This window comes from Erigeron canadensis, chromosome 1 (genome assembly GCF_010389155.1).
Source record: "Erigeron canadensis isolate Cc75 chromosome 1, C_canadensis_v1, whole genome shotgun sequence".
Classification (NCBI taxonomy): Eukaryota; Viridiplantae; Streptophyta; class Magnoliopsida; order Asterales; family Asteraceae; genus Erigeron; species Erigeron canadensis.
The window spans coordinates 59,448,498-59,475,402 of NC_057761.1; the positions used below are offsets into that span (position 1 = coordinate 59,448,498).

Genomic DNA, 26,905 nt, shown 5'->3' on the forward strand with positions numbered 1-26,905 from the left:
GGAACTATCAACTCAGCTTACATTCTTTTTCCTGAATTTCAATTAATTATATCTATAACTAATAATATATATAAAAATTTGTCACAACAACACAATGTATATCTTTATGTCCACTTATGATAATTACATGCACATTAAGCTATAAAAGGCTTGCAATTGCCGATCCATCTAAGCAATATTTACTAACCAAGCAACAATTAATCACTCAAATATCTAAATGCAAAATGAATGCAAACTACATGATAAACGTCTAATAGAACCACAAACATACTACATCAAAATAATGAACTCCATTAAGTATCCTAATTAAACCTCTTAAGTAGACATCGATAAAGCGTCAAGAATGCGCTAATTTTTTCATCACCATCATAAAACTTTTAGATATATATAAATGAGGAAAAAAAATAAAAAAAAAAAGAAGAAACTTTATCCGCATAACCGCATAAATAAATCTATGTTTGGAAAATATTTCTTGTATCTCTTTAAATTAAACAAATAAAATATTTATTATTCTGTTAATCGTAGGCGATTAGGGTTTGGATGTCGTCGGAGAAGGTGGGTGTGGTCGTCCTGGGCGATATACTTGAGCAAATACTGGTTAGATTGGATTTGAAGGATCTCATCCAATGCAAAAGAGTCTGTACGTCATGGCATTCTTTAGTCTCCTCTTCTCGTTTTGCTATTTCCGTTTTTATTAGTAATAAACAGAATACTAGTAATAATAAGAGGCAGAGGATCTGTATCAATGAGGATCGTTTGAGAAAGAATCTTGTTGGTTCTTCCAATGGCCTTGTATGCATCTTTACCCGCAATGCTGAAATTGTAGTAGCTAATCCCTTAACGGGAGAGTTGAAAAAACTCAAAAATCCGGAGTTGAAAAAACTCGAAAACCCTCGTCATGGAGTACGATCTCTTTGTAACAACCTATGGTTCCTCGGTGGTTTTGGTTACGATTCATGGTCAGATGACTACAAGGTCATTTTAGGGACACGGCAATACGATGCGGATTTTATGCGATTCCATGTGCTTTCTTTGAAATCAAATGTTTGGAAAATTGCTGGAGAGGCAAAATGTAGTTTCATTTGTATATCCCGGTACCCCTACTCTTATAACAAAAAAGATACTTGTGGTATCTTATGCAATGGGGCAATCCACTGGTTTGTGTTAGATCAACATAAGAATCCAATGATTCTTTCTTTTGATTTATCCACAGAGGAATTTAAAGAAATCCCCCAACCTGATGATCCGAGTTATAAGTATACTGCTCATACTAATTACCGTCTGGGGATGGTTGAAGAAAGTTTGTGCATATATAACGATCACCTTCCCAATTGTGCAAAATTAGTCAAAACGCGTTCTTGTCCCAAATGGGTAATGAAAAAGTACAATGGTAAACAGGGCTGGGAACTGCTTCCACATCATGCTCAGTGGGATAATGATGTCGCACTTCGATTAAAATTGGGGATCTTTTTCAATAGTGTCAAGAAATCCTTCTTTCATGAACGTAAGCAATGTGTACACAAGACTTCGGAATATATTAGTGCCCCTATGTATGTACAGAGCCTTGTATCTCCTCAAGTTAATGAAAGACCAAAGAGTCCTGTATCTCCAGGGGGAGCAAAAAGTCTTCTATATCATCATGTTAGCGAGAGATCTATGAGTAATGTATCTGGACATGTTATTGGGGGGCTTAAAAGAAAGAGGCATACACAGAATGGATATCAAGAGCGGTAAGATGGGTTCTAATTATAATGCTTTATTTCCTATATATTAGTGCTTTCATATATCATATATACTTATATATAGAAAGACTGAGAGAGTATGGTTGACGTGAGAACTAAAAAAAAGTGAGAACCATTGTTCCCCCTTTTCTTTTCTTTTTCCAAATGCTCTGCCACCGCCGCCACCCTTAAAGGGTATTAGTAAAGGGCAGCTAGCGGGGATGATAAGGCAAAAGGGTGATTGGTGATGGAGCGATCCACTTGACGCCGCCCCCCTTAGCTTCCATGGCTTCCCCTTGTACTTACGGGCTCCGATGTTAGCCGCCATGGCTCTGCCCTGGATGGTGGCGGCTGACGGGCTCTTCCCTTGGTGATGATCAGAGATGGTGGTGGTGATCAAACACAGAAGATGCATTTCTATAATTTCCATATGATATTTGCGTATGGAAACAAGAAAGAATATACAGGATCTACAGTTCATAAGCTTCTTTTGGTTCGTGTCGGATTGCTAGACTACATATATGATATATGTATATATATGTATGTATATTGTTGCAAAGAAGCTATAACTTACTTAGCGTTTGCTTTCTTATCACTTATGATGCTTTCTTGACATCCCTAATCAGTTTTTGTAAAGAAATATATTAAAGATGTTATGGTGGTCTGAAGCACATGGTAGTATGGTATGTAGTCGTTTATAAACCTGTGATAGTTAAAATGAATCGTAGAAATTTACTGGCCCAAATGGTATTATCATATATTCAGCTCTTTAATTAGTCTGACATGTTTTGCATTTTATTTGTATACCTTGGTTCGCTAACTTCAGTTTGTTGACTTATCAGTTAATTAAGGGATAATAGGAGATGCTGCGGTTCCCACACAGAGGGGCGAGACTGAATTTGATGCTGTTGATTTGCTGAAGGATATACGAGGAGAACACATAGTGGTACGGGTGATCTTTGTTTATCTTTCTATTGGACCTTGTTTTAAGCATGTGTTTTTCCATTAGGGATCTATAATCCAGTTATTTCTATTATCTTGTGTTTTATGGATTTCAGTATCTGTGTTGGATGATTTCTTAAAGTGTTCCAAAATTGATACTTAGTGCGTTCATATTTATTGTCTTATGGTGATGACGGTCCTTTAAGTTAAGTATGTATAGTCACTTTAATTTTACTGTTTCCCCGTTATGGTGGTTGTTTTGCAAATTCTGGGAATGCTTGTGGGAAGATGCGTATTTTTTTTTGCCAGTATATCGATTTGGGAGAGCTTTACCGCTTTGAGTTTTTGTAAGTGGTTTCATGGCAGTCATCAATTCAATATGTAAGTGCTTGAAAGAAATGATCAACACTTGTCCTGCGTCAACCAAACAAACACAAGCAACCAGTTGAACCCGGATGTATTTTGTTGCCAGGCACCCATTACAGGGTAATTCTCATATACAAGTCTTTCCATCTTAACATTGTTTGAGTTGATAAAATAGAGGTGAGTTATTTTAGGTGTAAATGTGGGATTGATCTCATAAAATGTAAGAGGTTGTGCAAGAATCGTGTGGGTGTGAATTTTTATCTGCTTTACATTTTATAGTTGGGTCTACCTTCCAACAGCTTATATGTCCCTTTTACTAGATTTTTGTGAAAAAGTATTATGATTACAAAAATTTGAATATGCTTTGGGTGACTTAAGACCAATATCAGCTAAAAAGTGTAAACTGGCTCGTTACTATTTTTTGGGACAAGCTAAAGAGTAAGTTCAGGTCGGGTGACACCAGTGCCTCAGGTTGATGTTGTGTTGTCGAAGCTTTCAAGTGCTTTGTGTTTGAAATTTTGGAAGTGCGTTCTAAAGATTGTTGATCTGCTTGTTTTACCCTTATGCTGGTTACAAATTATTTGGATGTTTTCTGTGTTCAGATTTAGCAAATGTTGAATCTTTGTCTAACTAATATTCTTAATAGGTCATGTTGTTGAGAACTGTATTCTTATAGGATCAAAACCAGAGATGGCAAATGGGTGGTTAAAGCGGGTCGGGTAATTGGCTGTGCTAACCAGGTGGGTTTTTTGTGTAGGTCAAAATGTGCCGGATTGGCCTTAAGCACTGGTTTGTTTGTTTGTATTTTATTGGAAGTGTTTGATTAAGGAAGACAAAAGTTATACCGTTACGATAGTAATTAGTAAGAATTTACTTATATTCACGAATCAATATATGAATTGTATGCATAAATGTGTCACTCTGGGTAGTTTTCAACCTTTTCCATTATTAGCTAAGCTTTTTGTTTGAGCTATTTGACCCCCAAAGCGATGAGTTATTCAAAAATAATGAGACAGACTCGCCACATATATGTTACCACCATATATCTTGAGTTCGTGACTAATGATGTGCGCTCATTGGATAAGATACTCCGGGTAGAGTATATCATCTTCATCTTGTACATGAACCCGATATAATGGGCCATTTTAACATTTGAGATATTAGTTCATATAATCTACAAATCATGTACATAATGATAACCCACAAACATACAATACATATTGTGAGTTCCTTTGATAAACATTAAACTATCAGCTGAGAGTTTTGAATGCATCTAAAAGCGGTTAGCAAGTTCTTTTTGCAGTTCCTCTATGATCTTGTTCTTTTTGGATATAATCCTTGTGAGTTTTTTGTTTTCTTCATGAAACAACTCTAGCTGACACGATATGCTTGTTATGATCCGCACTTCAATAGCTTCATCCCTCGGCTCAAAAATCGCTTTCCACAACCCTCAAAACCCGCCACAAGCTCACCACAACAATTAACCTGACCTCCATACGTTCCAGCAAAATTTCAAGAACTACCATATATTATATGTGAACGGTAGTTTCTTGTTTGAAGTTTGTTTTGTTGATCCTGTTAAAAACTCCCATCTTTCCTTTAATTTGTTTTGTATGATTTTAATGGGATTTTGGATGGATACTTCGGTTGATTTTGTCCAAGTGGAAAACTATTGTGGTTCATTCTGACGAATCCATAAATGAAAATGTTATGTGTAAACAATTAATTGCCAAAATAAAAGTAGTTATTTAATTACGTGGCTTGTAGTCAGTTGTAGACCACTCAGTAGTCATAATAAGTAAACAGGCCTAGCTAGCTTGGAATGTGGGCTACTAGTATTGGATCAGCCCTTTGTTTTCGAATATAACCCAAAATATTTATTTTCGTTCCGCCAATCTAATTAATTTTTGTAATCTTTTGATTAACCAAATATATTTATACGGCGTTTAGGGTTTAATGTCGGAGATGGTGGTCCCTGATGATATAGTTGAGCAAATACTAGTTAGATTGGATTGGAAGTATCTCATCCACTGCATGAGAGTTTGTAAGTCATGGCATTCTTTGGTCTCAGGTTTTCGTTTCGCTGTATCCCGTTTTACTTACAGGAACAGGAGAAGGCAGAGGATCTGTATCATTGAGGATCATCCGCGAGAGCATCTTGTTGGCTCTTCCAATGGCCTTGTATGCATCTTTACTCGCTATCTTGACTATATAGTGGTTAATCCCTTAACTAGAGAGTTGAAGAAACTCGAAAACCACCCTGATAATAAGGTTATCCGTCCATCCCTTGTTGGTTTTGGTTACGATTCATCCTCAGATGATTACAAGGTCATTTCAGGGAGACAAGATTATGTTAACAAGGATATGCAATTTCATATGTTTTCTGTGAAATCAAATGTTTGGAAATTTGTTGGAGAAATAGAATGTAGCTCCATTCGCATGGTCAGTTTTAATCATGAAAATAATACTTGTGGTATCTTATGCAATGGGGCACTCCACTGGTTTGTGTTAGATCAACACAAGAACCCGGTGATTCTTTCTTTTGATTTATCCACAGAGGAATTCAAAGAACTCCCCCAACCTGATGACGCCAATTATAAGAAGCCAATTGCTTTTACTTATTACCGCTTGGGGATGGTTGAAGAAAGTTTATGCATATTTCACGATCACCATCCCCGTTGTGCAAGTATAGGCCAACCGCGTGCTAGTCCCAAATGGGTAATGAAAAACTACGATAGTAGGTGGTGGGAACTGCTTTCGCATCAAGATCAGTGGGATAATGACTTCACACTCCGGTTAAAAAATCTGATATATTACAATAGAGTCAAGAAATCCTTCTTTCATGAAGGTAAACAATGTATTCTCAATACTTTGGATTATATTAGTGCCCCTATATACGTAGAGAGCCTTGTATCTCCTCAAGTTAATGAAAGACCAAAGAATCCTGTATCTCGGCATGTTAGTGGGGGACGGAAAAGAAAGAGGAATACAAAGATTGGATTTTAGACAGACTTGCAACATATATGTTGCCGTATATCTTGATTTCTTGACTATTGATGTGAGCTCATTTGATAGCATGTTCCAGTTATCATCTTCGTATATATGGCATAATTGTTGTCAATATAGGCTTTAATCATGAACTCGATATAAGGGGCCATTAATTTCAACGATTGAGTTATTATGCACGTTAAATGAAGCGTTAAGGGCTTTGTTTAGCATTTTTTCTATTATATATAATATACAATCATGCACGTCATGATGATCCTACAATTATGCGGACATATATTGTGAGTTAGTATGATAAACATTAAACTATCATCGATCAGTTGATAGTTTTGAATGCATCTAAAAGCGTTTATCAAGTTCTTTTTGCAGTTCTTCTATGATCTTGTCCTTTTCGGATACAGTCCTTGTGAGTTTTTCGTTTTCTTCATGAAGCAACTCTAGCTGACACAATATATTTGTTATCTGCACTTCAATAGCTTCATCACTCAGCTCAAAAACGCTTTCCACAACTCTCAATACCCGCCACAAGCTCACCACAACAATTAACCCGACCCCTACACGTTCCAGCAAAATTTCTGACAACAATGCCCCAATTAAAACCACACCATCGGCTACTAACCCCGGGCGTTTGAAAAACGAACTTCCACACCCTACTACTAATGCCACACTCTTGGTAGCAAGAATTATCAAGATTCCAATTCCTACCCAGTGATACCAAAAATCTACTTTCTTGTTAATCTTCGTGCTTGTGGGGCAAGAAACCAGAGTTTTCGAGAGTTCAAGAACTACCATAATAAGATCAACTAGAAGCAATATGATGGCGATAATATGAACGGGGGTTGATTCTAGGAAACTTGTTAAGTGAATTCGCCATGGTGGTTTCTTGTTTGAGCTTTGTTTTGTTGATCCTGAGAAAAACCCCCATTTTTGCCTTGTTTTGTATGATTTGACGAGATTTTCAATGGATACTTGAATGAGTTCGGCTGATATCATCGAAGCGGAGGGCGATTGTGGTTTATCATGAGGTCGTATTTCAGATAAATCCATAAATGTAAATGTATGTGTAAAAATGAATGGTGCCAATGATAACTTAATTTGATGCTAGCTAGCTTGTCATAAGTTTTTGTATAGAAAAGTTTTAAATCCATAGTCCATACATGGTTAGCATAATTGGAAGGCAAGTAAAAGGCATTCAAAGCTTCGAGCCATTGGATTATTGACTTTGAAGTCAAGTGAGGACTTTTTGTCCATGTAGTTTTTAATTAGATAAATTAGTAAAGGTTTCATGTACGGTGTCATATGGGTACAATCATCTGGTGCGCCCATGCATCAACTTCTTTTTGCCCTCTGACGCCACTAGTGACGTCACATATCCTTTGGATGAATTATACTTCCGTCATCAGTGAGTTCACCATCATTCCAAACTTTAAAGTCAAAGTCAAAGCTAGTTAACAGTAATATTTTAATAGATCGAGATACTATTATATATATATAAACGTTTCTGAATATATTGCATGAGAAGAAGAAACCTTAATTAGGCTTGATTTACTAATTTGAACAAGAGATAAAAAATGGCATCACCATCAGTAGTACCAAAAGTGAAATTAGGTTCACAGGGTCTTGTTGTTTCAGCACAAGGTTTGGGTTGTATGGGCATGTCCGGGAACTACGGACTTCCCAAACCCGAACTCGATATGATCACGCTCATTCACCACGCCATTGAATCCGGTGTCACATTTCTTGACACCTCCGACTTCTATGGCCCTCACACCAACGAAATCCTCATCGGCAAGGTAACCAACCAAGTAGTTTCGTCAAATAATAGCAAAAAAGTACAATTAGTACCTTTAGTTGCAATAACATGTCATTATAATTACGTACCTCTTAGGGGCCGTTGGGTTCCCATATTGTATGTGAGAAAATTTCAAATTCAATTATGTCGAATTCTCGTATATTCTGGGAACCAAACGGCTCCTTAGTTTATGAATCTGATACTATTTGCAGGCTTTGAAAGAAGGTGGACTGAGAGACAAAGTTCAGATTGCTACGAAATTTGGAATCCAATGGATTGACGGGAAGCTGGAGATACGTGGTGACCCCACATATGTTCGGGAAGCTTGTGAAGCTAGTTTAAAGAGGCTTGGTATTGATTGCATTGATCTTTACTACATTCACCGGATTGACATTCGTATCCCAATTGAAGTCACGGTTAGTTTTCTCTAGTTTTTGTGTGTGTCAACTGTCAATATTGCTTGCATTGCTTACTTTTGATATAACTTATTGCAATTTTAATCTTAACACTTGTGTGTCTGTGCCAAAATGTAATAAAAAGATGGGGGAACTGAAGAAACTGGTGGAGGAAGGGAAAGTGAAGTATATCGGATTATCAGAAGCATCTGCTTCAACGATTAGACGGGCTCACGCTGTCCACCCAATAACGGCGGTACAAAACGAGTGGTCTTTATGGTCACGAGATTTAGAGGATGAAATTGTTCCTACTTGCAGGTAGGACTCTTTTTAAGTCAACTTACAGTAATTTTGTTTGATGCTGATTGATATATATGGTTGGTTTATGCAGAGAACTTGGCATTGGGATTGTTCCTTACAGTCCTATTGGCAGGGGATTCTTGGCTGCAGGTCCTAAAGTGGTCGAAAACATGATAGATGGCGACATAAGGAAGGTATAGTATGCGCATTCTGTACATAATCTATTACATATATATAGCATAAGCAAACACATTAAACTGAAGTGTATCAAATTGTAAAAGTTATTGAACCTTGAGTCTCCCAAATATTTACATTGCAAATGCAGAGTAATCCAAGGTTTTTGAATGTGGATCACAATAAGACTGTATTCGAGAAAGTGAATGAGATGGCTACAAGGAAAGGATGCACCGCGGCTCAGCTAGCATTGGCGTGGGTGCATCACCAAGGAAGTGATGTGGTTCCAATACCAGGTACCACAAAGTTTGACAACTTCAACCAAAACATTGGAGCTTTGTCTGTAACGCTAACATCAGATGAGTTGGCGGAACTTGAATCGTTTGCTTCGAGTGATGTGGTCAAGGGTGAGAGGAATCCATTCATGCAATTCACCTGGATGAACTCTGAAACTCCTCCATTGTCATCTTGGAAAAGCAGTTGAGCTGTTGATCGCTTATACTACAAAATAACGGAAACGTTGACTGAATAAGGTTTTCAAGGCCTTGTAAGTTGAATTTTTAGCTGCTGTTTGTTTGATAGGAGCTTTGTAAGTTTGTATTGCTCCTAAATAAATCATCTTGTGCACGATTCATGTGTTTTTTGTGTACTTGTTTCTCGAATTAAGATATATTCTTCTATATCCAATATACATTTTCAATTTTTCATAATCTTATCTGTTGGTACCTATTAAGTATTATGAAATGGTAACAGATTAACCTTTTACATACTTCAAAATAATTAATTTGTCACAATGTTCTTTTCAAAGCAAACGGACACAAATATGCATGTGAATTTTTTAATTTTTTTTAAATACTACCTATTTTATGAAGCAACTGCATAAAACGTTGCATTTTTATTTTTGTAACGATTATCTATTACCAATTCAAACACATTGGGCCGTTTTTTTTTTTCCAATTAAGTACTGAGTGTATTAAGTGGCTGAATGTATAAAAAATGTCTGAATTGATTAAGTAATAAATAATTAGTATATGTTTTTTTTTTGCCGAATGAACCGTCTGAATAAATAAAATTACAAATTTACCCATATATCATATTTGTTTTTATTACAACCGAAATCTAGGGAGTTAAAACCGAAATCATAATTGTGTCACATAAAAAACACGTACCGTAGAGATAAAATATAAAACTTTTTTTTAATGACATAACTCATTTCGTTTAGGTTTTACTATAAAAATACAATATTATATTAGACCCTATCACAAACTTTATGATCCAGATAGATTTTTACAAATTTTGATTAAATACTCAAATAGGCTCAAGATGCAATATACTCTTTATAAGTGAGCATGATCAGGTTGACTTTGATTGTACAGAAGCCTTGAGCAAAGAATCTACTAAATAAACTAGCTCAAGACTTGTTTTAACACTATATTCATACCCAAATATACATAACCTATTATTTAAACAATTACATAATTATTTAAACATACATAAAGCAAAATATTCATGATCATACATACAAAGTTATAAACAAACTCAAATTGAAGCATTCGTAACTAATTGGTTGAGGGAAAGAAAAATTCAAACACATAATTTATTAAAGCATATATCAGTTGTTGAGGGAAAGAAAAAGAAAAGGAAAATATATACCTGTTTTGTGATACAATGAAGGAACTATGAAATTGTAAATTATAGTGATAAGAAGTGGTGGTAATTATAAAGATTTTGCCGCCAAAATAAGATCGTGGAAGTTGTGTAGGGGAAGTTGAAGATAAAGGGAGGGTTAATTTGGAAACCAATTGGGAGGTTTTGAAAACCCCACAACAATTTATATTTTCATTAAGTCTAAAAAAAACAAAAAAATGACTTAATATATTAAGTGATTTAACATAACCAATTTTTTACTATCGGAACTTTCATTTAGTAGCCATTAATCAATGAAAATAGTTATTTAAGGGTCAAGATCATCTCAATTTAAACTTAACTACAACCTACTTACTGTTACCATTCGGGGGGTGGGGGGTGGTATGATAAAACTAACAACTTGTTACTTAACCAAAGAACATCGCTTAGTTTTCGCCTATTCTTTCAAACATAGCCAGTCATTAACGTAACCAAACACCTCGCTAATTCCATTTTAGTAGATAGTTATTTATCATATAATCTGATAATCATGATATTAGGGCCTTTCAAAAATAAATATACATGATCATGATATTAAAAGCATCTACAATGACAAAAGCCGTTTTTATTTTGCCATTTAATTAATTCACCATCTTCATCTTATTAAAAAGTCAGCTTTTCTAATAATTTTTTTTTCTAAAGTTTTTTTTTTTTATTTTAAAACAAGGAAAAAAATCAAAGTTTGAAGATTATTAACCTATCTATATCTCTATACTCTATTATACGGAGTAATAATTATCAAACCCCTATTTTAGTAAAATTTTAGTAAAATGTTAAAAATAATTTGATTCAAAAGTACTAAATTACCCTTAATAAACACCATTTATGAAAAAGGTTATTAGAGATTACTAATTTTGCCCTTAATAAATTAATTTACTCTTTAGAACTTTATCTTGTTAATTTACCTTTCTAAGTCCTTATCTTTTAAAGTATTTCCACTATCATCATTACATCAACTTACACAGTTACAGCACTCGACACCAATTATCGATGTCACCACCCATTACCGATACTACAAAACCGTCGTTACCGTTACCGTCGTATTGCACGGATACCATGCTAGTTTGTTAAATAAAAAAAAGCGGATGAACCTTTACAAAAGACTTTTTCTTTTTCTTCGACCCACCACTCATTTTTTAGAATTGTTATTTATTTATTTCACACAATTTTAAAATTGTTTGAATGTATAATCACTAAATTAAAGATTCCTAAACAAAATAAAAACAGAACCAAAAAGAATTTCGTTTCTTATTGCAAAATCGTCACGAATGAGGTCATCATTTCATCTTGCTCTTTATAGTGTCACGATCAAATCAATGGTGTGGAAAATCACGTTAGGATTATCGAAATCACGATTGACAAACAACAATGACATCATCATCATCAGCAGCAGTGCCAAAAGTGAAATTAGGATCACAAGGTTTAGTAGTTTCAGCACAGGGTTTGGGTTGTATGGGTATGTCCGGTAACTACGGACTTCCCAAACCCGAACCCGATATGATCAAACTCATTCACCACGCCGTTGACTCCGGCGTCACGTTTCTTGACACTTCCGACGTTTATGGCCCTCACACCAACGAAATCCTCATCGGCAAGGTACGTAATCAATCACTTAGTTAACCAAAATAATTTATTTATTTATTTAATTAATATCTGTTACCCCAAATTACCCATTTCAGTATAGGACATATGGAAAGTTAATATTTTAATCATAATTGAATTTTAATGTTGATATGGATTTTGGGAAATGTGTTAAGGCTTTGAAAGAAGGTGGACTGAGAGATAAAGTTCAAATTGCTACCAAATTTGGAAACCGGGTGATCGATGGAAAGCGGGATGTTTGTGGTGATCCGGCTTATGTTCGATCAGCTTGTGAAGCTAGTTTGAAGAGACTTGGTATTGACTGTATCGATCTCTACTACGTTCATCGCATTGATATCCGTGTTCCTATCGAAGTCACGGTTCGTCCCCCTTGCTTCATTTGTTTGTTATTTGTAGTTTGAAAACTTGTACGGCTATATAATTCTAACACTTATGACATATAAAAGATGGGAGAGCTGAAGAAACTTGTAGAGGAAGGGAAAGTGAAGTATATAGGATTGTCAGAAGCGTCTGCTTCGACAATTAGAAGAGCTCATGCTGTTCACCCGATCACAGCGGTACAGCAAGAATGGTCCCTATGGTCAAGAGATTTAGAGGATGAAATTGTTCCCACTTGCAGGTGCTTATTTTTAACTTCTTTTAGGGATCATGCTGGCTCCCCTTGTTTGATGACGAGATTTTTATGGCTGTTTTGCAGAGAACTTGGCATTGGGATTGTTCCTTATAGTCCAATTGGCAGAGGATTCCTGGCTGTCGGTCCTTCATTGGTCGAGAACTTGATTGAAGGCGACTTCAGGAAGGTATGCAGTTATATATGTGTGTGGATAGATATTTTGAATTGTTTCGTTTATCTTCTAGAAACTAAGAGCACACATGAAGTTCATTCATATAAACTTTACAATCAGTTTATCAGTTTATATAACCCTCATGGAACACAAACTGTAACTTAATTGCACAAAAAAACAATAAGGAGCGATACTAAAACCATTATATTTTAATCAAAAGTATGTCCTACATAATGTCATATATGAAAGTTAACTTTATCAATAACAATTCAGTTCTGCATAACCTTGTAGTCAGGACTTCCTTTTCTTGTTCCCAAATGCATTGTGAGTGAGTTGATAGATATGTCACTAGTTTTGGTTTCACATGTTTAGGCTTTACAGTATTTTTGTTTAGCATGTATTGGTAGGTAAAGAACAAAAGATGTGGTTATGGGTTCAGGGTCATTGTAAAAGTAGTAGAAAATGGTTCCCAACTAGAAGTATAGGGTTCCATTTTTTAATGTTTTGATCAGCACCATGAACGTTTTTTAGTCAACTGAGTCTAATGTTTCCTAACACTGTACAAATTTGAAAAGTATGTTGGTCATACAACTTAGTTTTCTAGTTTGATGGGCAACCATGTACAAGAAGGAAAGTACGATGGTCATCCAGTGACTTAACCCTAAAAAGTTTAATACAAAACAGGGCATTTTTTAGCTTCAAAATTTTAAAACCGTTTATATGGGTCAATTTTTTGTTTGTTTTAATAGTGATTATTGTGACTTGAAGGATTAGAGTAAAATAATTGATCGAAGTTGTGAACAGTTGGGTGATATAACATTGTTGTCACTAATGAAAATTTTAATTCTTTCCCAAATTTCAAGATTTTTCTCCAAATTTCATTGTTTTAACCATGCATAATCAAATCATAATCAGTTCATTTCCTCGTTCTAAGTTTATTACTTCAAACACACATCCAAACACCCCTATATACCTTGCATGAATTTACAAGCTAAAAGTCATTTTATCCAATTTTCCATTTTTTACACTACCCTGCTGTAACAAATGGAACAATGAGTTAAATTTTGAAATTATTTGCAGAGTTTCCCAAGGTTTCAAAATGTGGATCACAATAAGACTATATTTGAGCGAGTGAATGAAATGGCTACAAGGAAAGGGTGTACCGCAGCTCAACTAGCACTAGCCTGGGTTCATCACCAAGGAACTGATGTGGTTCCAATACCAGGTACCACAAAGTTTGAGAACTTCAACCAAAACATTGGAGCTTTGTCTGTAAAGCTAACACCAGAGGAGATGGCGGAACTTGAATCCTTTGCTTCAAGTGACATAGTGAAGGGGGAAAGGCATGCATACATGCAACTGACATGGATAAATTCGGAGACTCCTCCATTGTCGTCTTGGAAAGATAACTAAGTTGTTTGATAAAACGGCACAAGAAAAATGTTGATTGATTAAGGGCTTCAAGAGTTCAGACTCTCTACTGTTCTGTAATAACTTTGGGTTACACTCAAGTAATTAAGTAAATGACGTGTGGTTTCTTGCAATTCTTGGTACTGTATTTCATATTGGGATTGAATGTATTACATTACATTTAGCATACTTAGTTTTGACAGAGTATTTTGAGGTGTAGGTAAAATAAAACAGTATATTTTGTAAGGTTTCAAATTTATATATCCGTACATAGTTTTAGATGGCAACAATACAGCTCCTTTGAAAGATTTATCATTTTTCAGCATTAAAAAAAAAAAAACGATGGTCCTTGTGGTTTGGAATAATCTTTTTGGTAATTATTTTTTGAAAAAGCAAGTGGACCATCCTACCCAGGAAATCGGAACCATATTCCAACATGCCAGCCACTTTAATTGACAAAAGCTTTTTATTTATGTTATCCAATATTCCCATTTGCTTTTCATCAGGGACGACGACCGTTGACTTCCAATCAGTCAACTATTACTACTGTATTAAACTAAACTTTATATCTTCTTCTTTCATATTGGGTATTTTTTTGGAGTGGTGTATAGTTTCAATCTAATAATCACATTTGGTCAACTCTCGATTCCCCTTCCTCTTGCCGCAATCATCAGAGTAAATATATATATAAAAGACAAATGTCAAGAAGAGAAATGAAAAAACTAGGATCAGAAGGACTACAGGTATCAGCAATAGGACTTGGATGCATGGGCATGTCCGGTGGCTACGGCCCTCCCAAACCTGACCAAGATATGATCAAACTCATCCATCACGCCTTTCACTCGGGCGTCACTCACTTTGATACTTCCGATGTTTACGGTCCTCACTCCAACGAAATCCTCCTCGGCAAGGTCGGTCGACATTCAGTTCCTTCTTCTTTTCTTTCCTAAATGTATAGATATTTTATGTGTGTTAATTGTTTATGAGTAGTACGTACGTACAGGCATTGAAGGGATTGAAGAGAGAGGAGGTTCAAGTGGCTACAAAATTTGGGATCATTTTTGGGGAAGGTTTGGGTAAGGCGGAGATCCATGGGGAAGCAGAGTACGTAAGGGCCGCTTGTGAAGCTAGCTTGAAGCGCCTGGATGTTGATTACATTGATCTTTACTACGTTCATCGTATCGATACTAAAATCCCCATCGAAATTACTGTAATTACTCCTCCTTTCTCTTGTATGCTCTAACTTAATTTTCCTGTGAATGACTTAATTCAACACATACTTTAGCTTTAATCAAACTATTTTAGTTTTCAATTATGAAGCCCAGACACCCTGTTAGTCTCAGAACGATATGGCAAAGTCTGTTGTAAGTATAAAAAAAATGTGAGTTTTAAAGCTCCTTGTTTGCTTAACATTTAACAACTTGGTGATGTTATTGAGTACGGTTTATAGGATTCCATTGTCACATGTTAAAGTTAAATTAGGTAACAGGAGTATATATTAGAACAAAGAAGATGGGCTAAACATAAGTGGCGCTTATCAGTATTCATAGATAAATGTTGAGATGTGATGTTTATCGAGTGTTGTTTGACTGAAGTCAGAACAAAAATGTTTTGTAGATAGGAGCACTAAAAAAATTAGTCGAAGAAGGTAAAATAAAATACATTGGTCTATCTGAGGCTGGTCCAGAAACCATTAGACGAGCACATGCTGTTCATCCAATATCAGCCGTACAATTGGAGTGGTCTTTGTGGACTAGAGATGCAGAAGATGAGGTTATTCCTACTTGCAGGTGAGTCATGAGCTACATGTTGCTTTTAATATTGTTAAGAAATTCTGAGCCTCTGCAATTGGTAACGTTGTCTGTTTTGTTCCTTCATTTCAGAGAATTAGGAATCGGTATCGTTCCTTTTGCTCCATTGGGCAGTGGGTTCTTTGCATCAGGCCCTAAGTTGATGGAGAATTTGGCAGATAATGATTTCCGAAAGGTTTGTTGTGGCATTTTGCGAGTCTTTGTGAATTTGATGTTTTGCTATATAGATAGATCTCTTGCAATCTTCTGTTGGTTGTTATAAGCAAACCCCCTCTGTCTTACATAAAAATCTTGTACTTGTATAATAGCAACCATAAATAATCTGATTTGGTAGTAATAACCCTAAAAAATTTAAGATGTGGGCAACTGCATGTCTGCGCCTATAAAGCCGCTCCATAGCATGGTCCCTGATTGTTTATCACTTTATCCTTTTCATAGTTGACTAAGGTTAATAATTTATATTCATAGTTGATGCAGGGTATATCTTTTAATATCAAATGTTCTCTGTATAGGATGTAGTTCATGACAATTGCGAGTTATGTTTATACTTTTTTTTTACCATCTATCCTTCACAGATTCTACCTAGGCTGCAAGGAGAAAACTTTGAACACAATAAAGCTGTGTATGAGCGAATCAACGAAATGGCACAGAAAAAGAAATGCACACTGTCGCAACTAGCATTGGCTTGGGTCCTACACCAAGGAGATGATGTAGCTCCCATCCCTGGTACAACCAAGATCGAAAACCTTGACCAGAATCTTGGAGCCTTAGCTGTTAAACTTACTACTGAAGACATGGCTGAGCTTGAATCCATAGCTTCATTCAAGGGAGATAGAATGCCTGAACAGATATTGGTGCACAGTTACAAGAACTCGGATACTCCACCATTGTCATCATGGAAAACTGAGTAAGGGCATGGCCTTTTTTGTAGCACACCTTTTGTTCACCGAGTCTAGCGAAGACATGGATTTAATAATGTTGTTTCTGATGTTTTTGTTCACCATTGTTACCTTTTGTGTGTTTTTGATTTTTAGTAATTAACTTGCCATAGATTCGTTGTGTATGACTAGTTCATCATTGTGTTTTGGAACCACAGACATCATTGTTGTTTCATGATCAAAATCTCTTTAATTTGTTTGCTATATATGTGACATAAGATGATCCTAATAGACTGATAAGGCCACTGTCTAACATAAAATTCAAAATTTTGATTCTGTTCAATTGATTGGTAACTAATACTAGCTTTTATATGGTCAAATCAAATTTTACTTAACACTTCTTACCTAATAATTAACTTCAAAAATACGTAGCTGTGTTTTAAATCACTGTGCTTCTGTGTTTTGATGGGGAATGGGAAACTGGGAATGGATTTCTTACAGAACTAAGATACTCCCAACTTCGTCATCATGAAAATCCAAGTATAAGAAAGGTATTTTTCAAATGCACCTCTATGTGCGTGTTTTCATTTCCATTGTACTTTTATTCAACATTCTCAAAAGTATATCAGTGGATGATATAAAAAGAGTCTACCAGACGTTGGCGGTTGGACAAGTTATTTTGCACGTAGCCTGCTATTCATCCAGTAACTGTGGTCCATCAGCTTGAATGGTCGTTGTAGACGAGACGTTGAAGAGCAAGTGATTCCAACATTCAGGTAATTATAACTTTTCTTCTTAAAAGAAACTGCCGGGTATATCATAAACTTGCCTATGGCGAGATTGGGTTTTTGTTGTGAATATATAGTAAAGTTAAACATAGAGTTTGCTAATATTTGAGTATCAGAATTATTCCTAATCTTGACAAGCATAGGGTCATGACCCCAAAACCAATAACAGTTTTATCTTTGACATAATTAGGCACAACAATTTCAACCGATTTTCTAACCCCAGGATTCCATAAAAGCATTCCAGAAGAACCACTAACTGACTTTTCACAAGTTTTGTAAAAGAATATTAAGCCTTGAGAGGTAGTGGAATATTCGACTCCGGTAACATACATTGGAACAGAAATCTCGTGTTGTGGGAATGTATCATCATCGTCCACAATCGAAACATATTTCCCGAGCCAACAATAATACCTGAGAAGCAGACGATGATTACAATGACGAGCGTGGTAATCAGCAATAAACTCGCGGCTGTCGATGAGAGACTTCCATGGTTTCGAAACTGATCTGAATTGAATCAATGATTTCACATCTGGTTACCGTCGGAGTATTAGGGCTCAAAAACCCGCAAAAGACGGAACTGATACTTACTTTTTCTAAGAAATAAAACAAACACATTGGAGGAAGGCTATTCCTTTACTTGCTCATTACATTCGGTCCAATCAAATTTTTACATTCGGTACAATCAAAATATCTTTAAGAAACCAAATGGTTGTGTTCTCCCAAACCAGTTATTTTTACATATATATAAACCGGTACAATCAAATATACCTTTAAGATGCCAAATGGTTGTGTTCTCCCAAAATCAAACCAGTCATCTTTACATATATATAAACTGTAAGAAAGTACAGTAGTAATTCATAACATTTGGTTAGTCTAACTGATTTTTGCTAGACATTATAAAGCCTTGACAAATATCAGCAACCACATGCTTTTGGTTTTTGATATTTGTATTTTTTATATATAACACATGTCTTTTCGAGTTTGTATGCTTTTGGTCTTCCATTGATCATCGCCAAGACGTTCTGCCATGGCTACATATGGGTGGTCATCTTTACAACCGTTTTAATTGAGATTTCTAATTATAAAAAAGAATCAACTAGTTTTATCTCATTAGTTGGAGTCATTACCGTCAATTAATTATTAAGCCCTCCAGTTTACCCTTCCGTCAAAAATAGAAAAACAATTCATGTAAAAGCCTCTCACACGCACACACTCTCTATCAACCTTATATACAGAATCACATTATTACCATTCCGGTGCAAAATTTAACAACGCAAACTTGACATGCAACCCGATCTTACCACCATCCATCACCAACTTACCCGCGGTCACCAACCAATGGCCAGGAGAGTCGTTTGGCCCCCGTGCAACCTCATCCATGTCCACATATTTTCGCAGTTTTGTGGACCTGACTGGCACCGGTGGGCTGTCAGGATACACACCCGAGTTAAGCATTTCAGACTGCTGCTTTGGTGCATTTGTAACTGACCGCTGTGTGAATGAAAAGGTCGAGCTTAGGTTTGTGAAAAGACTGGACTTGCGAGCAACTGCTGGTGCACCGGCCCATTCTGTCTTACGGATAGTGCAGTTTGGAAGGTGGGTGAAGAGTAACCGAAGGTGTAGTACAGTTTTAGGCCATTTCCCTTTGGTGACCAGCTGAGCCCCAGTTACAATATAGACACCCCCGGATGGTTCTTCAGTTAACCAGTTAGGATCATGTTTGACTACAGATGAGCATATATTTGAAAACCGTTTCCATCTGATTGGTTCGAGAAACTGGGCGCTAGTTTCATATTCATCAGAGCCGCGCCATTGAGACAACCTGCGGTTTATGGTTGATTTGGAAGATATATGTGTTATGGTGTCCGGTAGACTGGATAAATGTTGTACATGCATTGCTAATCGGTTGCTTTTCTTTCCGTCCAAAAACAAACGTAGACCAATGACCGGTTTATCATCACTTAAAACCTGATAAAGTACCCATTATGAGACAATTTACACAGAATTGATCAGGTGAAATAAATGTAAGTCATAAAATCATAATTGAATAAAATTCAGTGATTCATAACCAACTCTTGCACCACAGTTTTGTTTCATTGCCAAGAAGTCACCAGTATAAGGCTAATCCATTTGAAGTGTAGATCACATACATGCATCTCAAACCTAATAGTACCCTACTGTATATAGAAACTTAGGGAATAGAAGAAACGATGCATAGAAGGAAAATGAAAGATTGTGTGTGTGTGTTGGGGGTCTGGGTGGGGTGTGTGTTTGGGGTGGGGGTTCATGGATTACTATGAACCCTATAACTTGAGAAACAAACTTTTTGTCTGAGTTTTAATATAAACACAACCAAAAATCTTAACCAAACAAAGATCAAAATCTTTGGTTAGCAATAATTCAGGAGGTATGCAAATAAATGTGACGGGTGGCTTTTACCTATTTGTTCCAATGCCTATGTAGCTTGAAATAAGATAATTAAGCCATTCGAGACAAAAAACATCCCAAATGACATTCAAAAATAAATGGGTCAAACTGGCTACCCCTGCCATTATGCCAATACATTATGCAGTGGAGTAACAGTGAAGTAATAATAGAAGCTTACCTGGGTCGTGCTGACATAGATCTTGGAACCCATGAAACTAAACTGAAGCCGAGGGCAAGAGGTTTTTCTTCGTTGATGCCTAAGAGGTAACTCACAAAATAGAGGCGCCCATTGTCTTGGAACTTGAAACTCTAAGAAACACTGCAAATCTTCAAGAGCAGGTTTGTCTGTGTGAATCACAATAGTAATTTGTCAACAAATATTCATCGGCCATGTCACATGTCCAAAAAAGTGTTATTCAAGTGACATATTTTTATTGTAATCACTTACAGCGTAAATACAAGTTGATTGCATGGCTAAGATATCCACTACCAGGGACCCCATTAAGAAGAGAAGTAATCGGTACAAATTTAAAAAGCATTGCTTCAGGATTAGTACCAACGGTCTGAAGCCATTTTGAATGACTTTCTGAAAATACATCTCCGCCTCTTTTACACTCAATAACTGTGAGTCCCTGTTCCAAAGTCAGTCATACATCAATGGGCCATAAATGATACAGAAGTTGAGTAATGGGTCAAACTGGTTTGGGTCAGAACACCTGTTTACTTTTGAATGGGTTGATGCAGGTTATGCTTTTTCTCTAAGCATGGTTGTAAATATCGGATTTATCGGCCGATATATCGGCGATATATCGGTTATCGGCCCTTCACCGATAAGAAGAATGACTTATCGGGCAATTTATCGTTTTGGTCAAATTTCGGTCAAACTCGGCACTTATCGGTCAATATCGGTCAAAAAAAAATTTTGACCACTTTTTTATAAAAAAAAACCCTGGGTTTTTATCAAATATTAGGGTTTATTACATTCTTTAATTCAATTTTTTCTATTTAATTTTTAATTAATTCTTTAACTTTTGAGTTAATCTTTAATAATCTTTTAAAATCTAGTTGTAAATTGTAATTACTTTCTTTACTACCGTTTTTTCCTTTTGAATATAGTCTATAGATACTTAAATTTCGAAACTTTAATTGTAATTATTTTCTTTTCTACAATTTTATATTCTAATTATTAATGTATTGCATTACAAATTGTATGTATTGCTAGTATATATATATATAAATTTTAGATAAATTCCTTTACATTTTAGGGTATCCGATATATCCCCGATATATCCTATTTATCGCTTATCGGGGGTCGGCCGATAATAAACCGATAACCGATATTTACAACCTTGTCTCTAAGGGATTAACTAACTTGCCTGTTACGTAATCTAAAGGTTAGAAACTTGCTCGAATATATGTTATAAAATCTCCTAAATCAGTGCATTCATCCAATAGAATGTCTATCTTCTTCGGCACCTAATTAATGATTTAAGCTAAAAGAAAATTTGGAAAAAAAATGCTTCTTATCAACTCAGTTTGTTCGAAAAATGTTTTATGTGCTTATGTGACTTACATCCTTGCTTGACGTTTCGGTGATGTTGGTGAATTGCATGGTATGTGGCTGCAACATACGAGTGAATACATCTGGAATCTGAAAAAAAGGTCAAGCATTGTCAATTACATACTTTGTTGCTTGATAGGTCAAGAATTGAAAAGTTAAAATCAACAACACGTACTAAAGATTCAAAATTACTTTTTGTTTGCCATCTTTTGTTTTTCTCTCCATCAGAGAAGGACTCCTCCCATCTGAAAATAGACTATCTCCGAGATCATCCAGATATCTTTTAAGTTCTCCGGGGGGAATAGGGGATGATGGTTTTTGTTTAACACATATTATATCTTGACCTCCAACAGCCATCCCTACAATAATATGTGTGCCATAAGTCTGAATGAACCTGCCATAGCCATTTCAAACACATCGGATAAGAACCCCAAAAAGAGCATCTTGCAATGTCTTAAAAGAAAATGTAAAAATGTATTAGATTAAAAATGTGTTATTTTACGGTTAACCAACCATAAAGTAAAAATGTAATTGCATAGAATCAAAATACAAGCAGATTGAAAAGCATTAGATTAAAAATTAATCAAAATGAAATCAGCTCATTTTTCATGGCAGGAAATAGCTGGATATATAGAATAGATGTATACCTAGCTAGTAACAATGGATTCCAATGAGTCGGAACAGACTTCTTGACACTTTCTTGGAGTACCAGTGGAGATGCTGTGAGGTGCAAATAGTACAGAGAGATAAAGTATCCATCAAAAGCAATATATTTTGCGTCTGAGATATCATTTAACCATGCTCCACTTAGATCAAATAACGCATTAAAGTAGCCTGATGGTACTTTTCCTTGTATTGATGATTTTTGATTAAGTAATTCTGACATCTATAATAAAATTATAAAAAGAAATACAAGTTAGTATCAGCTATAAGTACACTACCACCATTCATAGAAATGGCAATCAACATGTATAAGCAATGGAGAGAGACAAAAGCAAATTTGTTGATCAAATACAAGATATAAAAGATTATCAAAATCACATTCCGATAAGCAACCTAGTTAATTCCTTAACAAAGCAAGAACCAGTATACTGCAATCATGAAATGTCTGTTGTTGATTCTAGAGGCTTCCAAGTCTTTAAGCATATTAGTCATAATAATGTTGTTTTTTAATATAGGTCTCAGGTTCAAGCATCCCTAGGTAAACATCTTGAGGGTGGCCAAAGGAAAGGGTTCGGAAACGATCAACAAGGATACCCCCGTTAGGCCAAGTACATATGACTCAAAGACTCACCCTCCCTGGTAACCTGAAAAGGGAAATCCTAATCTGCTTACCAATCTGTGCAGGTGCTACAAGAAACAAAAGAGGGATTATTTGAAACGTTTAAAGTTAAAAGTGTAACTTGTCACAAGCCTTGGATCATCCCTGAGACTTTATTTCCTAGGTGACTATTAAGGGTTAAAAATGTGACGTTTAAACAACCATTTCAACACTCTATATTTAAATTTCTATGAAACCAGATTAATACATGTCACATTGCAATTATATGATATTTGTAAAATAGTAAAAAAAGCATGCCATGTTGAATTTTAGTAATATTTAACTAGCAGTAATGATGTTCTATGATTTTGCAATAAGTTGATATACATTAAAAGCTAAACAAAGCAAGTGGTGCTACTTTATGACATTTCACAAGATTCCAAAAAAACAGAGCTTTTACAAAACATAGTTAATCATAAAAACAAAGAAAGTCATAAAGCTCGTTTGAATCAAACGAGCACTTCCAAAATTAGGGGTCCTTATAAATAATAATTATACTTTTGATCCTTTTAAGTAGCATATTTTTGTTATTTTCATAAAAATGTTATGTATGACTAAACGTTGTCGTCTACCTATCACCTCCGTTTCTTTTATGACCTGTTGTTGATAACGACAAGTTTTTGACATACTATTTTTTATAAGATCAGATAGTATTTTGTAACATTATGGCAGGATTACCACATTTATTTAGCTAATGAAGATTAAAAAGGAAAAAAAAAATGATGAAAGTAAAAACAAATATTCAATGCAATCATCATAAAAGGTGTTGAATTATTCATAAACAGAATATAGCATAACTAAGCGAGTATAATTGAATAAAATGATGAAAGTAAAAAAAACTTGAGGATGAAGACCTTATTGAATTCCAAGACATCGGATTTGAAGCGAATACGATCGCCTTTATCGCAACGAATATCTTGAGAAACACCTGAAACAACAACACTGGAACCACCTGCTGCTGCAGGAATAACAATGTCTCTATCATTAGATTCATCAATCTTCACCAGCCGTCCACCGCCATCCGGGCATCCTTTCGCAAACTTTAGCCGGAAATCACTCGCGATATCAAACCCTAACCCTAACGATTCCAACGCCGTCACCTCAATTCCCTCCATCATACATACATACAATTATATATTTATATATTCAAATAGAGTTTATACAAGTAGAGTATTATAGTGTGTGTGTGTGAGGGAAATGACATATATAAATAGATATATAATAAAAAAGTAATTAAATGATGAGTTGAATTAGTAATACACAAGTGATAGGGATGTTTGACCTGCTGCGTCATTTGAATAACAAGTTTGAATAGTAGTAGGGGGTGATGTGTGTGTTTGTTTGTGTAGCCATTTTTTTTGGTATCAGATGTTGACCAGGCGTCTTTGTAGTTCAACGACTAATGTTTGTGTACGGCGCTCTTCCTTTTTTTTTAACACTTTTTCCCTAACAAATTCCACCTGTTTCGCCGATTATCCGTAGTGCTATTAAAATCGTAACCGGCCAGTTGAGCCCTGGGTTAATCTGTTTCTATTAAGGAATATTTAGCGGTTAAACTGACCCGGACAATTTTTAGTTTTTTTAGTTAAATTGGTTGTGTTAAAAAAATATATATATAGTTAATTACATAAATCGTCCTGTCGTAGACTCCAACTTGCAGCTTTCGTTCCCAACTTTCAAAAATTACAGCTTTGATTCAGATCCAAAACGGACGTTAAGTTACCCATCACGTGATCTAAACATGATGGGTATATTGGTCATTTCATAAACACAATGATTTAAAACACAAATAACAAAAATTAAAAGTTAGATCTTCATCATCTTCAATATCCAACTACAAAATCAAATAGGTTTTTTTTAAAATGAAAATCAAAATTGAAATCAACTATATAATGTATAACATCATCAACTACAACAAATGTGTAAGGTGTTTGTTGTTTTTTATTCTTTGAAAAAATATCCTCAATAAACTCTTTTTTAGATATCAACAAAGATATAAGCTGTATTACTAAAAAGGCACCAATCATATACCATCAAGAAATCGTGGGAAAATAATGGATTGGATTAAACCTCATTCAGAAACAAACACTTGGGCCAAAACCCATCTGTTGTCTTCCTCCATTTTTTCACATTTTCTTTTTAGCTCTTTTTGGTCCATACCCAGATCAATACACCATTCTGTATATAATAGTTTCTTGTTTGTTTTTCATGGCTTCTTTTGATTCTGCCATCTGGGTTTTCATGGCATCCATTTTCTTGATTTGATTTGTTTGTTCATCTTTCTTCCTTAAATTGCAGATTGAAATCTTAATCATTTTTTAGATCTTGTTTGTAGATTATAAATACAATATACATACAGTTGATGATGCTATAGGCAAGAATTGAGTTAATTACATTTTTGGTCCTGGCGTTATGAAAAAGACTAAAATACCCATTATATGCAGATCACGTGATGGGTAACAAAACGTCCGTTTGGAATTTGTACCAAAGTTGTTGACGGAGCAAAGTAATTTGGACCAAAACTGTAATTTTTGAAAGTTAGGGACAAAAGCTGCAAGTTGGAGTCCACGACAAAGACGATTTCCGTAAAATAATGATGTTTTACAGCGTAATAATATTCAGTTGTGTTCACTGGTTTGCCATTTGAGTCAGAGTCCAAATTTAAATGTGCTACATTTGGTGTAGTTTTCGATACGATAGAATCATATTTGTATTTTCTTAACAAATATCTTACTAACTAGAAATTTTATAAGTTATTGCCAAAAAAGCTATTACACCAATGATAAAAAGCCTTTAAAAAAGATTGATGTAATAATAATAAGTCATTTAAAAAGCTTTACAAAAATACCGTTAATGATTCTCTCATAGATGTCATTTTAATACATATTTTATTAAGTATAAAACAATTACATACAAAAATATCGTTTTTAATAAATAATTTTCCACCATCATTTACAAAGAAAGTTATTGTATAATATATAATGAATCATACATCGTACGAGTATTTAAACTAGAGTTTGAAATATGTGAATTATCGCTCTTTTTTTCCATCTTACATATGTAAATTACTGTTTACATATGTGGATTATTATTACATTACAACATTTGTTTTTACAGAAATAAAATTGATTAAACAATTATTTTTCTCTCTTGGCATTAATGTCTTTTTCTTTTCATTTATATTTAGTTTTTTATGTTTTCATTGTTTCATTCTTTTAAATGATTCTAACAACAAGGTAATCTGACTAACGACCGGAATATCGTGTAGTGTTTTGGCTACAACTAAATTATCATATCTAAATTGTTTCTTACATCCATTTTTGTCGTTCGTGTAGTACCTTTTTTGTAATGTACGTTCATCCTTATGTATGTATAGCCGCCTGTATGCACGATATACGTTTTGTGCATCATTATCTTTCCCGGGGCAACGCCCGGAATTCAAATACTAGTTATATAATAAATTATAATATACCGTGCATCACACACAGATATTGAGGCTAGTATTTGTATCAGGAAAAAATTAACGAACTTATGTAGTAGCTGTAGTTGTGTCGATAAACAAAGTTCGTTAGCTATGAGATAGTATTTCCATAAGCTTAATGGGCTTATTGAGTAGAAATATTAACCCAAATTTAGCCTAGTCTATATTACAATCAGGAAAGAGAAAAACATCACAATGTTGATTTGGGGACGGGTTAAACTATTAAAGGCTAAAGCGACCCAAAAGCTGCCTAGAGTAATTAGACCACCCTATGTATCTGCGACCAATTAAGCTTGGGATGAGTATAGAACAAATTCAAATTTGACTTTGATCACATTGAACATTACAACCTTCAACATATGATTTAATTGGAGGTCAATTGCAAAACTTTTAAGTACTAAAAACTTATTTATCATTTTATTTAAGATTCTCAATAACATCATGTTTAACTTGAAGTCA

At 35.1% G+C, this 26,905-nt stretch overlaps 7 protein-coding genes across 7 annotated transcripts; 5 read left to right on the plus strand and 2 right to left on the minus strand.

Annotated features, from left to right (window-relative positions):
* The first annotated feature begins 446 nt into the window (after positions 1 to 446).
* On the plus strand, positions 447 to 2,834 carry LOC122585350 (F-box/kelch-repeat protein At3g06240-like). Its single transcript, XM_043757477.1, has 2 exons — positions 447 to 1,730; positions 2,564 to 2,834. The coding sequence occupies exons 1-2, from the start codon at positions 541 to 543 to the stop codon at positions 2,565 to 2,567; spliced, it is 1,194 nt and encodes a 397-aa protein (XP_043613412.1). The 5' UTR covers positions 447 to 540; the 3' UTR covers positions 2,568 to 2,834.
* A 2,160-nt stretch (positions 2,835 to 4,994) lies between these two features.
* Positions 4,995 to 6,035, plus strand: LOC122596347 (F-box/kelch-repeat protein At3g06240-like). Its single transcript, XM_043768914.1, has one exon. The coding sequence runs from the start codon at positions 4,995 to 4,997 to the stop codon at positions 6,033 to 6,035; it is 1,041 nt and encodes a 346-aa protein (XP_043624849.1).
* Positions 6,036 to 6,284: 249 nt separating this feature from the next.
* LOC122596877 (voltage-gated hydrogen channel 1) lies at positions 6,285 to 7,101 on the minus strand. The gene has a single exon (XM_043769524.1). It carries the CDS (start codon positions 7,080 to 7,082, stop codon positions 6,375 to 6,377), a length of 708 nt encoding a protein of 235 aa, XP_043625459.1. The 5' UTR covers positions 7,083 to 7,101; the 3' UTR covers positions 6,285 to 6,374.
* A 438-nt stretch (positions 7,102 to 7,539) lies between these two features.
* On the plus strand, positions 7,540 to 9,406 carry LOC122596857 (probable aldo-keto reductase 2). The gene is made up of 5 exons (XM_043769506.1): positions 7,540 to 7,828; positions 8,040 to 8,243; positions 8,368 to 8,540; positions 8,614 to 8,716; positions 8,848 to 9,406. The coding sequence occupies exons 1-5, from the start codon at positions 7,607 to 7,609 to the stop codon at positions 9,178 to 9,180; spliced, it is 1,035 nt and encodes a 344-aa protein (XP_043625441.1). The 5' UTR covers positions 7,540 to 7,606; the 3' UTR covers positions 9,181 to 9,406.
* Positions 9,407 to 11,731: 2,325 nt separating this feature from the next.
* LOC122596852 (probable aldo-keto reductase 2) lies at positions 11,732 to 14,366 on the plus strand. Its single transcript, XM_043769501.1, has 5 exons — positions 11,732 to 11,978; positions 12,140 to 12,343; positions 12,431 to 12,603; positions 12,682 to 12,784; positions 13,850 to 14,366. Exons 1-5 carry the CDS (start codon positions 11,751 to 11,753, stop codon positions 14,180 to 14,182), a joined length of 1,041 nt encoding a protein of 346 aa, XP_043625436.1. The 5' UTR covers positions 11,732 to 11,750; the 3' UTR covers positions 14,183 to 14,366.
* Positions 14,367 to 14,722: 356 nt separating this feature from the next.
* On the plus strand, positions 14,723 to 17,083 carry LOC122596868 (auxin-induced protein PCNT115-like). The gene is made up of 5 exons (XM_043769515.1): positions 14,723 to 15,090; positions 15,183 to 15,389; positions 15,797 to 15,969; positions 16,063 to 16,165; positions 16,566 to 17,083. The coding sequence occupies exons 1-5, from the start codon at positions 14,878 to 14,880 to the stop codon at positions 16,899 to 16,901; spliced, it is 1,032 nt and encodes a 343-aa protein (XP_043625450.1). The 5' UTR covers positions 14,723 to 14,877; the 3' UTR covers positions 16,902 to 17,083.
* Positions 17,084 to 17,881: 798 nt separating this feature from the next.
* Positions 17,882 to 24,234, minus strand: LOC122592874 (MACPF domain-containing protein At1g14780-like). The gene is made up of 7 exons (XM_043765197.1): positions 23,820 to 24,234; positions 22,292 to 22,530; positions 21,837 to 22,038; positions 21,657 to 21,734; positions 20,532 to 20,715; positions 20,262 to 20,428; positions 17,882 to 19,624 (listed from the first exon to the last, which is right to left on the minus strand). Exons 1-7 carry the CDS (start codon positions 24,081 to 24,083, stop codon positions 18,902 to 18,904), a joined length of 1,857 nt encoding a protein of 618 aa, XP_043621132.1. The 5' UTR covers positions 24,084 to 24,234; the 3' UTR covers positions 17,882 to 18,901.
* Between the last annotated feature and the right edge of the window lie 2,671 nt (positions 24,235 to 26,905).

Coding starts and splice junctions, on each gene's coding strand:
- LOC122592874 (XM_043765197.1), bottom strand. CDS start 24,083: ATGATGGAGGGAATTGAGGTGACGGCGTTGGAATCGTTAGGGTTAGGG. Junction 21,735..21,836: donor CAAAAGATGGCAAACAAAAA/GTAATTTTGAAT, acceptor CCTTTTTTTCAG/ATTCCAGATGTATTCACTCG. Junction 19,625..20,261: donor TCTATGTCAGCACGACCCAG/GTAAGCTTCTAT, acceptor GTACTTTATCAG/GTTTTAAGTGATGATAAACC.
- LOC122596347 (XM_043768914.1), top strand. CDS start 4,995: ATGGTGGTCCCTGATGATATAGTTGAGCAAATACTAGTTAGATTGGAT.
- LOC122596852 (XM_043769501.1), top strand. CDS start 11,751: ATGACATCATCATCATCAGCAGCAGTGCCAAAAGTGAAATTAGGATCA. Junction 11,979..12,139: donor ACGAAATCCTCATCGGCAAG/GTACGTAATCAA, acceptor AAATGTGTTAAG/GCTTTGAAAGAAGGTGGACT. Junction 12,604..12,681: donor GAAATTGTTCCCACTTGCAG/GTGCTTATTTTT, acceptor GCTGTTTTGCAG/AGAACTTGGCATTGGGATTG.
- LOC122596877 (XM_043769524.1), bottom strand. CDS start 7,082: ATGGATTTATCTGAAATACGACCTCATGATAAACCACAATCGCCCTCC.
- LOC122585350 (XM_043757477.1), top strand. CDS start 541: ATGTCGTCGGAGAAGGTGGGTGTGGTCGTCCTGGGCGATATACTTGAG.
- LOC122596857 (XM_043769506.1), top strand. CDS start 7,607: ATGGCATCACCATCAGTAGTACCAAAAGTGAAATTAGGTTCACAGGGT. Junction 8,244..8,367: donor GTATCCCAATTGAAGTCACG/GTTAGTTTTCTC, acceptor TGTAATAAAAAG/ATGGGGGAACTGAAGAAACT. Junction 8,541..8,613: donor GAAATTGTTCCTACTTGCAG/GTAGGACTCTTT, acceptor TGGTTTATGCAG/AGAACTTGGCATTGGGATTG.
- LOC122596868 (XM_043769515.1), top strand. CDS start 14,878: ATGTCAAGAAGAGAAATGAAAAAACTAGGATCAGAAGGACTACAGGTA. Junction 15,091..15,182: donor ACGAAATCCTCCTCGGCAAG/GTCGGTCGACAT, acceptor ACGTACGTACAG/GCATTGAAGGGATTGAAGAG. Junction 15,390..15,796: donor AAATCCCCATCGAAATTACT/GTAATTACTCCT, acceptor AATGTTTTGTAG/ATAGGAGCACTAAAAAAATT.